The following is a 12,209-nucleotide window of genomic DNA, read 5'->3' as shown; positions in this document are numbered from 1 at the left end:
CATGCATTGGGAGGGCAAAGACCCTTTGAACGCAGTCATCTGAACACTGGGAAGACCTATTAAACAGTAAGGGTGAATGAAGAAAGTGAAACAGGTCTTCTGGGAGCTGAGAGGTCTAAAGTGACATTCCTCTACCCCATATGCTTGGCACCTCATGTGGTGCGTAAGACTGTAGAGAGGAACGAATGAATGAATAGAGTAAGTTAAGAGACTGAAAGTTTGGAGTCAGCAGAGATCAAGCTTCCTTGGTTTGGTGTTTGCGAGTTCAAGCTCAGTTGAAGACTTTTTACTTGTGAGTCCTGTCTAAGGAAAACAAAGTTCCTGTCTAAGGAAAAGAAGGGCGCGTAGGGGGAAACACATAATCGTATAGGCCCCCTCGCCCCCAGTGAGCAGATGACACAGCTCTTGGACGTCAGAATTCTATTTTTCTGATTCTTAGAGCTCTCGACTGAGTGAAGGGTGGGGTCTTGGGCCAAATGCTGGGTTATTTCGGCTGCAGCCCGGCGGCTGTCTGGGCAAGATAGGGTTGAGTGAGAGGAAGTTGAGTGGGCATGCGCATGCGGCAGGGGGCCAGGCCGGGGGCCCGGGGAGGGGGGGCTGGGGGCGTGGCTTTTGGAGAAGCGGGGGAGGGGAGCCTGCAAGAGGGAGGCGGGGGAGGGGCGGAGCTGGTGGGTGATTAGACTGGTTGGTAGGAGAATGCGAGAGAGGGGTAAAGATAAGGAGACAAGTGAGTAGTCAAAAGGAAAGACAGCTTGTGTGTGTGTGTGTGTGTGTGTCCCCACGTGTCACAGCGCGAGCCCAAACTATGCCCTGAGCCTTAACAATTTGCATCTTTTTTTCCGTCACTCTAACCTTTGCAGAAATAAGATCATCTTTGAGCTCGGAAGGGGTTCTTTGCTAGTATGAGCGAGGGGGACTGTTCTGACCAGCCCGGAACTTGGCAAAAGAGGGCACCAGAAGGAGCGCATCATAGAGAGCTGAGTGAAATGAATGAATGGAGTTGACAAGAAAACTCATTTGGAATGTGTGTTGCTGAAAACCTAGGATCCGAGGTGCCCTGCTCCAGCCCGAGACCCTACCCCTGGATCTCTGAGCCCAGGGAATCCCAGAGAGCCTGTAGTTGAGGGTCCAGAAAACTCACCCCAGTCCCCTACACCAATCCCCTGCTTCAAGCTAGGAGGCACACCCACTGGGCAGTTTCCAGGAAAGGATTGGAAGTCTTCAAACCCTGAGAGCCCTTCCTGCGCTGCAGGGGCCCCAGACTGGGTGGAGCAGCCACACCTGCCCGGAGCTTCGGGGAAGAGGGCGTGAACAACAACCAGCACCGCCCTCGGTATGCTCTGCGGGCCCTGCGGTCTGCCGATCTCTGTGGGTCCCACAACTTCCTCACTTCCCTAAATGGGCAACTGCACTTTGAGAAGGCCAGGTCCTTCCCTGGCAGACCTAAGTGGCACATCCCGCATTGGCCTGGGCCCTTAACCCTGGATTTGAGGTGTCCCGGCCCCCTGCTGGCCTGTGACTGTCCCCAACTGGATGGAGCCATGGCTCCCACCTTCCTGCTGTTGCTGCTGGGGCTGCTGTGGTTCCAGCGCCCTGTCTCAGGTGAGAGGAGCTGGCATAGGAGGGAGGGAATGGCCTTTTTCTGGACTCTCCCTCCCTGCTTTTCCTTGCCCAATAATCTTGTTTGATGCTTTGTGGGGTTGGAGGAGAAGGGAGATGGGGCTGACCTAGTGGCTCCTAACAAGTAAGAAGGTCACATCCCACTATCTGGCCCCAGGCAAAGTTAACACAGGACTCACAAACTAAGATAAAACTCTGGACCCTCGCTGTTGGGCCCATTCATCTGCCAGGCTTGGTTAGGACCTCTGATCACGGACACTCTGTTTCCTCACCCAAAAAGTCTCCTTCCCTTCTCTAGAAAGCCCTGTTTGGTTCTTACAAGAATCATTGCATCACGTGTGTGTGTTTTAACTGGCTGAGTGCTTTGTGCCAATACGCTCTTCCTCATCCCCCTGTCCTGAGGGGGAAGCCCTCCTTGAAGGCTTCGCTCACCCCATAGCTACTAAATGCCCCTTGAGGAGGCCTTCTGCAGTCCTGCCTTTCTTATTGCCATGGTACCAAGTTACCCTCTCCTGTTCAGTTCTGGCCACCACCTGTGAGAGGGGTGGAAGGTGGGCACAAATGAACACAGACCCTTTACAAGAGTTCCCGACCCCACACTTCTCCTAGAAAGCCCCCTCTCCTTGCCAGGGAAGAAGTGTGAAGTAATCCTGGGGTCCTCCAACCTCCCACCTGCCAGTTAACTGACTTGGATCATTCTGTTGGTTTGTATAGGACAAAGGAATGTCCAGACAGGGTGCTACCTTAGCACAACTCTCAGCTGTAGTGCAGCTGGGGTGAAAGCAGGTAGACATCTTCTGTCATTTGTGGGGTCTTTGGCTGTCATAGCTCTGGGCTCCACTGGAGAAGTCTGAAGCAACCTGGATTTGAGAAAGGGAAGCACGTGGAGCACCACCTCCCTTCCAGGCACAGTCCTGGGGCCCAGTTCCCACAGTCAACCTGAGACAGATAAAGAAGCAGATTTTTGGGGTCTACTCACACAGTTAGTCAGTGGTGGAACCAGGGTTTAAACCCATATTTATTTAGACATTTAGACTCCAAAATGTGTGCTCTCCGCTCTGTCCTGCTGGGGAGAAATGTGTGTGTGTGTGTGTGTGTGTGTGTGTGTCGGCGGCAGGCTCTGGGGGATGTGAGAGGGGTAAATGCTGGGCATACGGTGGGCAGTGGAGTGGAGGGAGACCATCGCAGCTTTGCCCGTCTCCCTGTCCCCTGATTCCCCACCTTCAGCCCTAGTTCTACTCTCTCCCCGCCAGCCGTGGATTGTAAAATGCACAGATCACATCTATTTCTAGGTGGAGACTGTAACAGGCTATGGATGAACTGTGACTAATTGTATAGTTCTTTGGTTTGTACTCCATTGGGACTTTATTTGTATGTTTGTGCATTTTTAATCTCTGGGTTTTATGCAACTAGAATGTTTTAAAATGAAACCGCACCAAAAATGACCTACAGCATCTTGCTATTTAAAAGATAACTATGATGAAGTTATTTGTGAAATAAATAACTACTCTTAATTTTTTCAAAGATTGGATTTTCTTTTTTATCTAAGCTGTTTGTGCTCTGGAATTTTGTAACTTTGTGACTTCTGTATATCTCTCACTGAGGACAAGACCTAGGTCTTTCCCACAAGACCCTGAAGATGGGGCTATTACCTTCCCATTGGGCTAGAAAATACCATGAAAAAAGGGGCTATGTCAGTTGGAGCTCCCTGAGTGTAAAGGCTGAGTTTCCTCCATTAGCCTGGGGGTTCCCTGACAGCTGTGCCTGTGTCTCAACCATCAGACTGAGAGTTCCCTGAGGGCTAGTCTTACATCTTCATCCTAGAACGCACCAAGGGCATGGACTATTGTCTTCCTTCTAGTTTGGGAACTTCCAGAAGGCAGGGCTACTGTCTACTACTCCAAAAGACTGGAAGCTCCTTGAGGGAGTGGCCTGTGTCTTCCCCCTCAGACTGGGAGCTTGTTTGAAGCAGGGCCTGTGCATCTCCTCTCTTGGATGGAGGAGTTCTTTCAGAGCAGGGCTGTGTTTCTCCCTGGAACTCTGGTTCCATGACAGCAGGGTCGTATCCACCTCCTCTCCCCTCATCCCAGCCTTTGAGATGCCTCCTTCCTCCTCTCTCTCCAGACCTTGCTCACCAGCAGTGTCTCCCCAGGTGTCCCTGCCGAGAACGTGTACACTAAAGTCCAGCACTTTGAAGGGGAGACTCTGTCTGTGCAGTGCTCCTACAAGAGCCGCAAAAACCACATGGAGGGCAAGGTATGGTGCAAAATCAGGAGGAAGCGGTGTGAGCCTGGATTCGCCAGGGGCTGGGTACAGGGGACGCGTTACCAGCTGCAGGACGATCCCAAGGCCAAGGTGGTCAAGATCACCATGGCGGCCCTCAGGCGCCAGGACTCCGGCAGGTACTGGTGCATGCGCAACAGCTCAGGAACCCTGTACCCCCTGACGGGTTTCCTACTGGAAGTGTCTCCAGGTGAGCAGGCCTGCCAGGGCACTGGGAGGGTAGGGGTGTCCTCCCTGCCCCATACTCCACTCACAGCAGATGGAGTGAGAAGAATAATCCCTCAATGGGCACGCTGTGCTACAGGGTTTTCATGGTTCCTTTACTGACATCTTCACAGGCATTGTTGTCCCCCACTTTACCAATGAAGAAAATGAGATCTAAAAAACCCTCTGTGGATCTGACCTTGTCCACAGTCACAGAGGTAGCAAGTGGCAGAGACAAGATTCACACTTAGGGCTCTCTGTGCTTTGTTTTTATTCCATCATCTGTTCAATATACATTCCCCGAGTCCCGAATCTGTGCCAGAGACTAGACACAGTCCTGCCGTATGAGAGATGACAGGCGATTGCTCATCATCAGAAGAATAATTATAGAATAATTATAGATAACAATAAATGTTCTTAAGAAAATCAAGCAGTGTGACAAACTGGGAAGTAACTCAGCGTTGTGGGGGGGAGCTAGTGAAGCATGGGAGACTAGAGAGGACCTCCCTGAGCAGATGACATCAAGCAGAGTCCTGTGTGAGAAGAGCTTTCTAGCCCTGTTGAAATGTGGGTGCTTTGTATTCTAGGCAGGGAGTACTGCATGTGCAAAGGCCCTGCGGTGAGAAAGAGCCGGGCTTGTATAAGGCAGGGCTCTGTTGCTGCCCCATATTGAGTGTGGGGCACAGTGGCAGGAGATAAGGTTGGGAGAGTCAAACAGCAGCCCTAAAGTCTATAATGCCACATTTGGGTTTCATTCTAAGTACAGTAGGAAGCTATTGAAGTGTTTATAGGAGTGTGTTGTGACTTGTCTTTAAGAGTATAATGGCTGGGAAAAAAAAAAAAAGAGTATAATGGCTGCTGTGTGGAGGGTGGACTGTGAAAGGATAGGAGATGAGCCGAGAAGCCATTGTGTGTATTCTGGCTGAGAATGAGTGTCTTAGAGTAGGACATGAGGTGGAGAGAAGTGGTTCAAATCTGTGATGTTCGCACTTCCTGCCCACTCTGTAAACTTGGGAGGTAAGATGGGTGAATGAAAGGGAGGAATCAAGAGTGACTGTAAGGTTTTTTATTCCATCAGCAAGATGCATGTCGGTACCATTTATTGGGTAGGGTGACGCTGGAGAGATGCTAGTTTGGAGGATAAAAATCAAGAGCTATCTTTTGTCATGTTAAGTTCAAGACACCTCCTAGAACCCCAAGTGGGCAAATGGAGCAGCAGTGAATCCTGGAGCTTAGCTGAGAGGTCAGAGCTGGGGATATACACGGGAAGTATCCCTGTGAAGATAGTTTATTTTTATTTGTTTTTTTTTCTTAAGATTTTTTTAATTTAATCCATTCATTTGAGAGAGAGTGAGTATGAGTGGGGGAGGGCAGAGGCAGAGGGAGAGGGAGAAGGAGACTCCCTGCTGAGCAGGGAGCCAGAGGGAAGAGGGGCTCTATCCCACGACCCTGAGATCAGGACCTGAGCCAAAGTCAAATGCTTAACTGACTGAGCCACCCAGGAAGTCCTTTGTGAAGATGGTTTAAAGTCTAGGGGATTTGAGAATTCTATACAGACAGAAAGAGGATTAGTTGTTGCTTAGGGCTGGGGGAAAGGAAGGAGAGGTAGAGGTTAATAGCTAAAAGGTGGGGATTTCTTTTGGAGACGGTGGGTATATTCCAAAATTGACTGTGATGGTGGCTGTATGACTCTGTGAATAGACTAAAAGTCATTGAATTTGGTGCTACAAATGGGTGTGGTATGTGGAATGTGAATAATATTTCAAAAAAAATCTGTTAAAAAATCAAGGGGATAGAGAAGCTCTCCCTTCAGTGTAAAAAAGAGAGAAGGGGGCGCCTGGGTGGCTCAGTTGGTTGGACGACTGCCTTCAGCTCAGGTCATGATCCCGGAGTCCCGGGATCGAGTCCTACATCGGGCTCCCAGCTCCATGGGGAGTCTGCTTCTCCCTCTGACCTCCTCGCTCATGTTCTCTCTCACTGTCTCTCTCTCAAATAAATAAATAAAATCTTTAAAAAAAAAAAAAAGAAAGAAGGGTCAAGCCCTGAGTTTCCCCCACATTTATAAGATAAGAAAGAGTGAGGAACCAGCAAGAGAACATGAAAAAAACAGCCAATGGTGATGGCATGAGTTATTGACCCTTGCCCATCCCCTGGCCCACCTGCATCCCCCTCTTCTGTTGTGACTGAGCTAGGGCAACTGCTGTCTCTAAGATGTGGGGCCGAATCTCATTCCCCCTCTCCAGTTCTGCTTTAGACTCAAGAAATAGTTAAAATCAAGTGTATAAAAGTCTTAATTTGCAGGGATACAAACATGAAATGGTTTTGTTTTTCTCTTTGCATATACCCCCCTCCCTTGTCAAATCCCATGGTCTACCTTTTAAAAAGACCATTTGGGGAGATTCCAACTTAGCAGACCTTTTCAGTTATTAGGGAATAAAAAATCCTCAGCCCATTTAAAAACTCTAATCTTCTAGCAATATATGCTCTTCTACTCCTTGAAGACCATAGGTTATGGCCCAAGCCACCCAGAGTAGGAAGGAGGGTATTAGCCTGCTGCCTAACTCCCTCTCCTTCATCCCAGCAGGTGGGGAAGGCGGGGTTCTTCTCAGTAACCTCATCCTGCCTTCTCCTCTTTGTTGGGTGTTACTTTTCTCTACCCAGCCCTTTGTCATCCTCTGTAGGGTGGGTCTCTAAATGCTGGCTCTCCTAAGACACACACACATGAGTTCTCTGAGGGTTCTTTGAGGTCTCTCCACTGCTGAGTAGGATGATGTGGGAGGTCTGGCTCCAGGTCAGCCTCTTCCCCCATCCCCACTCTCACCAGTGCTGCTTGTTCTGGGTTCCCTTGCCCAGAAAGATGGGTACCTTCCATGGTGGCCATTTAGCTCTCAGGAGTGTGTCCTTGCCATGCACAGTTTTGGGATGTGGCAGCCTGTGCCAGCCCTCTCTCTCCCCCACCATCTCTCTCCAATTCTCTTGCTCTCTGCAAAGATAGACTCCACCACACCACCACAGATGGGACCTCATGATTTCTACAACCCCTTCTTCTTCCACCACCCAAATGCCAGCCTTCTAGAAAATGTGAGGTAAAAGGCTGAGTGGATGGATGATGGGAGCAGGTGTCTCTTCTTAAGCTCTTAAGGTGGGCATCTGACCCTGCTGCTGGAGGCGGTCTTTGGAATGTGGGCCTTCAGTGCTTCCTTGTCCTCATTTCTGGACCCTGGTCACCAATTATGGAACACCTGGAAGGTCCCTGTTCAACATGCTAGTGAAGAAATCTCTTTGGCATGCAGGAATAAGGAAGGTCTGGAGATGACTAGAGAGGCGGAGACAGGGAGGAGAGTTGGCCTGACAGGGAAAGTTAAAGAAACTGGGAGAGCCTCTTCCTTCTTTACTGTGCCTACTTCTTCTCCCTGACAAGCCCACATTTGGTCACACAGCAGAGCAGAATCCTTGGTCCAGGGTCAAGGAGGGGAGACAAGGATCTGTTCCCATCAGCGAGACCCCTGACTCAGTCTAACATTCTTCCCTCTCTGACCCCTTAGCCTCCACAACCAGGAGAAGTACTCCTCTTAGACAGCTGGCCAATATCCTCAAGAGCAGAATTGTTGTCACATCGGGCCCAGCCCCCACCTCAGGCCCTGATGCCCCTTTCACCACCAGCATGACAGTTTTCACTCCTGGCCTCCTCACCTTGACCAGTCTCGTGCCCCCGACTGCCTCAGAGTCCATCAGACTGACCTCCATGACAGGCTTCAGCTTCACCAGCCCTGGCCCTTCTACCATGGGGCCCAGCAGGGCCGTGGAATCCCAGACAGTGACTGTGTCTCCAAGCGATGCCAGAGCCTCCTCTGCTGCCCCAGCATCCATCTCCACCAGGGCTGGGCATCTGCAAACCAGATCACCCACCACAGGAATGTGCCACACCGGCGGGTCTCTCCTCAACAAATTATCCCCTGTCAGGTACCTGTGGGTCCTGGGCTTGGGTGGCTTTTGACCACATCCAGCAACAGTAACTGGTGCCTGAATAGACCTCAAGGTGCAGATGTGATAGCAGAGCTTTCCTTTTCAGGAGGTCGGTCTGGCCTGATGCTGAATGGGAGGTCGTGGGAGGCCAGATGTCAGGCTGGAGAGAGGACATAGAGGATGACAGTGAGAAGTGAGGGTTGGATGGGTCAGCATGAGTCTGTGGGTGGAGAGGAGAAGGTTGGGGCAGGACATGGATGTGACTTGGGAGTAGAAAGTGGGAAATGGTGGATGCTTTAATGGGCTCCCCCAGAAGCAGCCTCTGGGACCTGGGGTACTGGAAAGAGCAGGGATAAGGGAGAAAGAAGCAGTTGGTAGAGAACCTAATCAAGCTGGCCACTACTGTGGGCAGCAGAGCACAAGCCTAGAGGAAGCTCTGGGGCCCAGGATCAGACTCCCGGCTGAAGGGCGAGGGAGCTGGGGTATTAATACACCAACTCTTACACCAACACTGCTCGTATTGGTCATCAGTGAAGGGCTGCCTGCAAAGAGGTGGCAAAGAGACTGTACTGACAGGAGAAGGTCCAAGGGCTGAAAAAAATTTAGATGGAGGTGCTGAGGGCTGGTGCAAGGGCATATAGATTGTGCACCTACCACATCTGCTTCAGAGGACAAAGGAGGGAAGGGCCATGAGGAGAGGCTCTCACTACAAGGAGAGCAAGACTCTCAGTTTCTTCTGTCACAAATGGGGGTCTCTTAGATTTCTCATCCTCAGTGAGCAGGTTTGGGGGAACAATGGAGGGAAGGTGCTAAAGTGGAGAGATGCCCTTCTCCACCTGGGACTTCTTCCCCTGACCTCTGAGCTCCTCACTTCCTTCTGCCATGGCTGCATCCCCAAGGAAGGGAGGCAGTCACTCCCACCAGGGCTGTGAGGATTTCTCCTGGTCCCGGCTCTTCTTACGTGGCATCCAGAAAGACATGGGTCGAGGTGGGGCACCTGGATGCTCAGTGCCTCCCCGCTCTGTCCTGTCCCCTCAGGCACCAGGATTCGTATTCCATTGTGCTCCCGGGGTTGCTGATCTTCCTCCCAGTGTCTCTGATGGTGATCGTGGTCTATGGGCTCTGGAAGAAGAGACACAGGGGAAGTGAGTACAACCCACTCTCCCGTCCTCCGGCAGGGAGGGGCAGAGCACGGGGGCTTGACACACTTGCCAAAGCGCCTGACTGCACTCTGTCCCCAAGTGGTCTGTCATCATCTGCATCCAGCCACAAGGACTGCTCAGCACCCAGGCAGAGGGAGGAGGGTGGGGGGAGGGCAGGCAGGCAGGAACAGCATGGCATGACCCTCCAGGGCTGACCTGGCAGGAAGCAGAGGGCAGAGCCAGAAGAGGAGTGGACTGGCCCAGGCAGGAGCCCTGCCCCTCTGCATCTCTCTCCTTGTCTTCACAGGCTACAGGGTGTGCAACAATCCTGCTAGACCCTGGAGGGACCCACTTGGAAGACTGGAGCCTCCATGGAAGCCTGCTTGGTCTGAGGCAACTTAACTATGGATTGCGTGAGCTCCTCCTGGAGGGGCCTTTGGAGGCCAGAGGAGGATGAAGACGGGGGCCTGTTTGAACTGGAACCCAGCTGAGGGCTGAGGACTTGCTCAAGGCTGGACTCAGGCCTCTCCAGAACCAGAGGCTGCTCTTCACCCACTCAGTCCTCTTGGGCTGCCGGGGGCCTGGGACAGCCCCCAGATTGGGGGTACCAGGCAGGAAACCCCAGGGGAATCCACCGAGGGGAATCAGCTCAGAGCCGCAGAGCCCTGGGTCCCCTCTGGGTAGTGGGGAAGACTTGACGGTGCTGTACACAGAGGGTTCTGTGGGCCTCAGAACCCCTTGCTATGGAGCAGAGGGGAGCGGACAGGTGAACGGCTGCCCTCTCCCCATCTGGAACCCTGTGTCCTCAGCTTTCCTCTGCTCCCCTCAAGCTTCCCCATGTGCTTGGGGAAGCAAAAGAGTCCCAGAGGCAATCAGTGTCTCAAGGGTCCTGCCATGGAGGGGAAGGAACAGCGACCAAGAGCTGGAGGTCCACAGGGCTGTTGGCAGTAGAGGACCCCAGCGCAGTTCAAGTTCCCCATCCACAGGGTCCCGTGACCTCTGATGGGCCTCTAGATGTGTCCTGCCCTGACCGTAGCTGCTTGTCACTCAAGTCCTGGGAACCAGCAGAGCCCACCCTCCCACTGGTGCTACCCATTGGCCAGCTCTCCAGGGAAAGCTGTGACCAGGCTTCCCAGAGCTGCATGGTGTCAGGATCAGCCCGTCCCCAGACTGGTGTGTAGAGGCTGCACTCAGGGCCCTCTCCCCCAGTTCCCAGCTCCAGGTCTGAGCTCCCACAGGAGAATGAGAGCCCTCCAGAGTCCACTGCAGGGGAGGCCATGGTTCAGAGAAAGAGTAGATCATCTGCCTTCCCCTGGGACTCCCTGTCCCCTGGGAAGAGAGGAGCTACTTGCGACCCAGCAAGGACAGCTTGGAACAGAGCATAGCTGGAGGAACACCTGGGTGGGGTAGGGGTAGGGAGGATGGAGCTGAGGAGCCTTGATGGGGGCCCAATGGCTCAAGGAGTCTGGCCTCAGCTTCACTGGCTCCTGGCTCAGACTTGTCCTCTTCCACAGTGAGGACTGGAGAATATGGGCTGGCTTTGTCCCATGGAACAGGGGCTCTACCAGCCTGAGCATCTGGAATAAGCCCCCAGGGATTGATATGACATCTTCACTCCCCACCCTGGGACAGGGACCTCCCAGGTGGGGGAGCAAATGTCATAGTCAGGAGAGTGACACAGCTCAGGCCTTGATGGGTAGCTGGGAGACCACTCCAGAATGGATTTGGGGAGAGAGAAAGGGGCCGGAGATAATCCCGGGGGACTGCACGGAGGAGGCACCTCTTTCCTATGTCCAGGAGAGGGCACTAGAGGAGAGACTCAGATTGAGGAACTGACAAACCTGGTGCCAGGACACACACACACACACACCCCACCCTCCCCAGCCCCCTCATCCTCCCTACAAGGAGAGGGTGGCCATGACCTTGGTGTCTAACTAGGAGGGGGCTTAATATCCCTGGGGGAAAATAGCTCCCTAAGAGCCCCCCTCCATTCGCGATCCTACAACAGCACACTGACCGCCCTGCCTCATCTGAGAATCCTGTGAGAGAACAGCAGAGGGCTTAGGACTGCGGCCCAGTGAGGCCACCTGTCTGTGTAACCCTGTGTGAGTCACTAACCCTGCTGGCTCTCATTTTCGTCTCTTGTGAAAGGGGACACTAATGCCTACCTCTCAAGACTGCCTTTGGGATAAAAAGGAGTCACCTGAACCTCACGCACCTGAGTAAATGCCTCGTGATTGCTGGCCTGCAAGCTCTCCTCCAGCTCCAGTGGTCTTTGTCTGCACTGAAGACCTTTGGATCCTATTTCTCTGTTTTGTGCTCAACTGGAAGGGGCAAGGGAGGGCAGAGGGGCACATGGGCACATGTCAGGCCTCACATTGTGGGCGCTGGACCCAGGCAGAGGCATTTGGCTGTGCCCTGATGCTAGGCAGGGAAGCTGTGAGGAGACCTGCCATCCGTTTTTGCCCAGGATGAGAGGCTTCTGGAACGGAGGGAGTGGGGGGAGCCTCCGTGGGGGGGCCTGCGCCACGTGCCCACCCACAGATCCTGCTCCCACATGAACCCCACAGTAAGAACTCAGGGCACTTAGAAAGTGCTCTAGATGCCCTGCCCCTGCTCTCCACCTTCGGTGGGCCCTGAGGGGCTTCTTTGGACCTCCAGTGCTCTGGGACATTGTCCTCAAAGCCCCAGCACTTCATTTTCTCCTTCCTGCTCCTCCTCCTCGCCTTGGAGCTGCAGGAGGCCCCAGAGCCCGGACAGACAGAGGGCAGGGAAAGGCGGGACACCTGCGAGTATTGAACGGGCCAGGGCTGCCGCTGCCTTTAGTGGGTAAGGCAGTGAAGCTTCCTGAACAGTGGGCTGTGATGATGGGACACACCTGTGAAGGGCTTCCTGTCGTGACCAAGGGCAAGGACACATTTAAACAAACAAACAAACAAACAAACAAACCAGCACTGAGGGGGTTTTCCTCTGCAGAGCATGGCAGGTGAGTCC

At 52.9% G+C, this 12,209-nt stretch overlaps 1 protein-coding gene across 3 annotated transcripts; it reads left to right on the top strand.

The window, feature by feature from the left end:
- The first annotated feature begins 686 nt into the window (after positions 1 to 686).
- TREML2 (triggering receptor expressed on myeloid cells like 2) lies at positions 687 to 11,428 on the top strand. 3 transcript variants are annotated; one of them, XM_045071112.1, is made up of 5 exons: positions 687 to 1,602; positions 3,745 to 4,093; positions 7,653 to 8,070; positions 9,112 to 9,218; positions 9,523 to 11,428. In XM_045071112.1, the coding sequence occupies exons 1-5, from the start codon at positions 1,534 to 1,536 to the stop codon at positions 9,615 to 9,617; spliced, it is 1,038 nt and encodes a 345-aa protein (XP_044927047.1). In that variant the 5' UTR covers positions 687 to 1,533; the 3' UTR covers positions 9,618 to 11,428. The 3 variants fall into 3 exon arrangements, with proteins under 3 accessions (XP_044927047.1, XP_012917926.1, XP_044927048.1); XM_013062472.2 differs by having other exon boundaries at positions 690 to 1,602; positions 3,773 to 4,093; XM_045071113.1 differs by lacking the exon at positions 9,112 to 9,218 and having other exon boundaries at positions 1,527 to 1,602; positions 3,773 to 4,093; positions 9,523 to 9,609.
- The last annotated feature ends 781 nt before the right edge of the window (positions 11,429 to 12,209 follow it).

The sequence above is a fragment of the Mustela putorius genome, unplaced genomic scaffold (genome assembly GCF_011764305.1).
Source record: "Mustela putorius furo isolate JIRA1106 unplaced genomic scaffold, ASM1176430v1.1 tig00003983_pilon_pilon_pilon, whole genome shotgun sequence".
NCBI classification, from domain to species: Eukaryota; Metazoa; Chordata; class Mammalia; order Carnivora; family Mustelidae; genus Mustela; species Mustela putorius.
The sequence above is the reverse complement of the archived record's forward strand: the minus strand, read 5'-3'. Positions and strand labels throughout refer to the sequence as shown.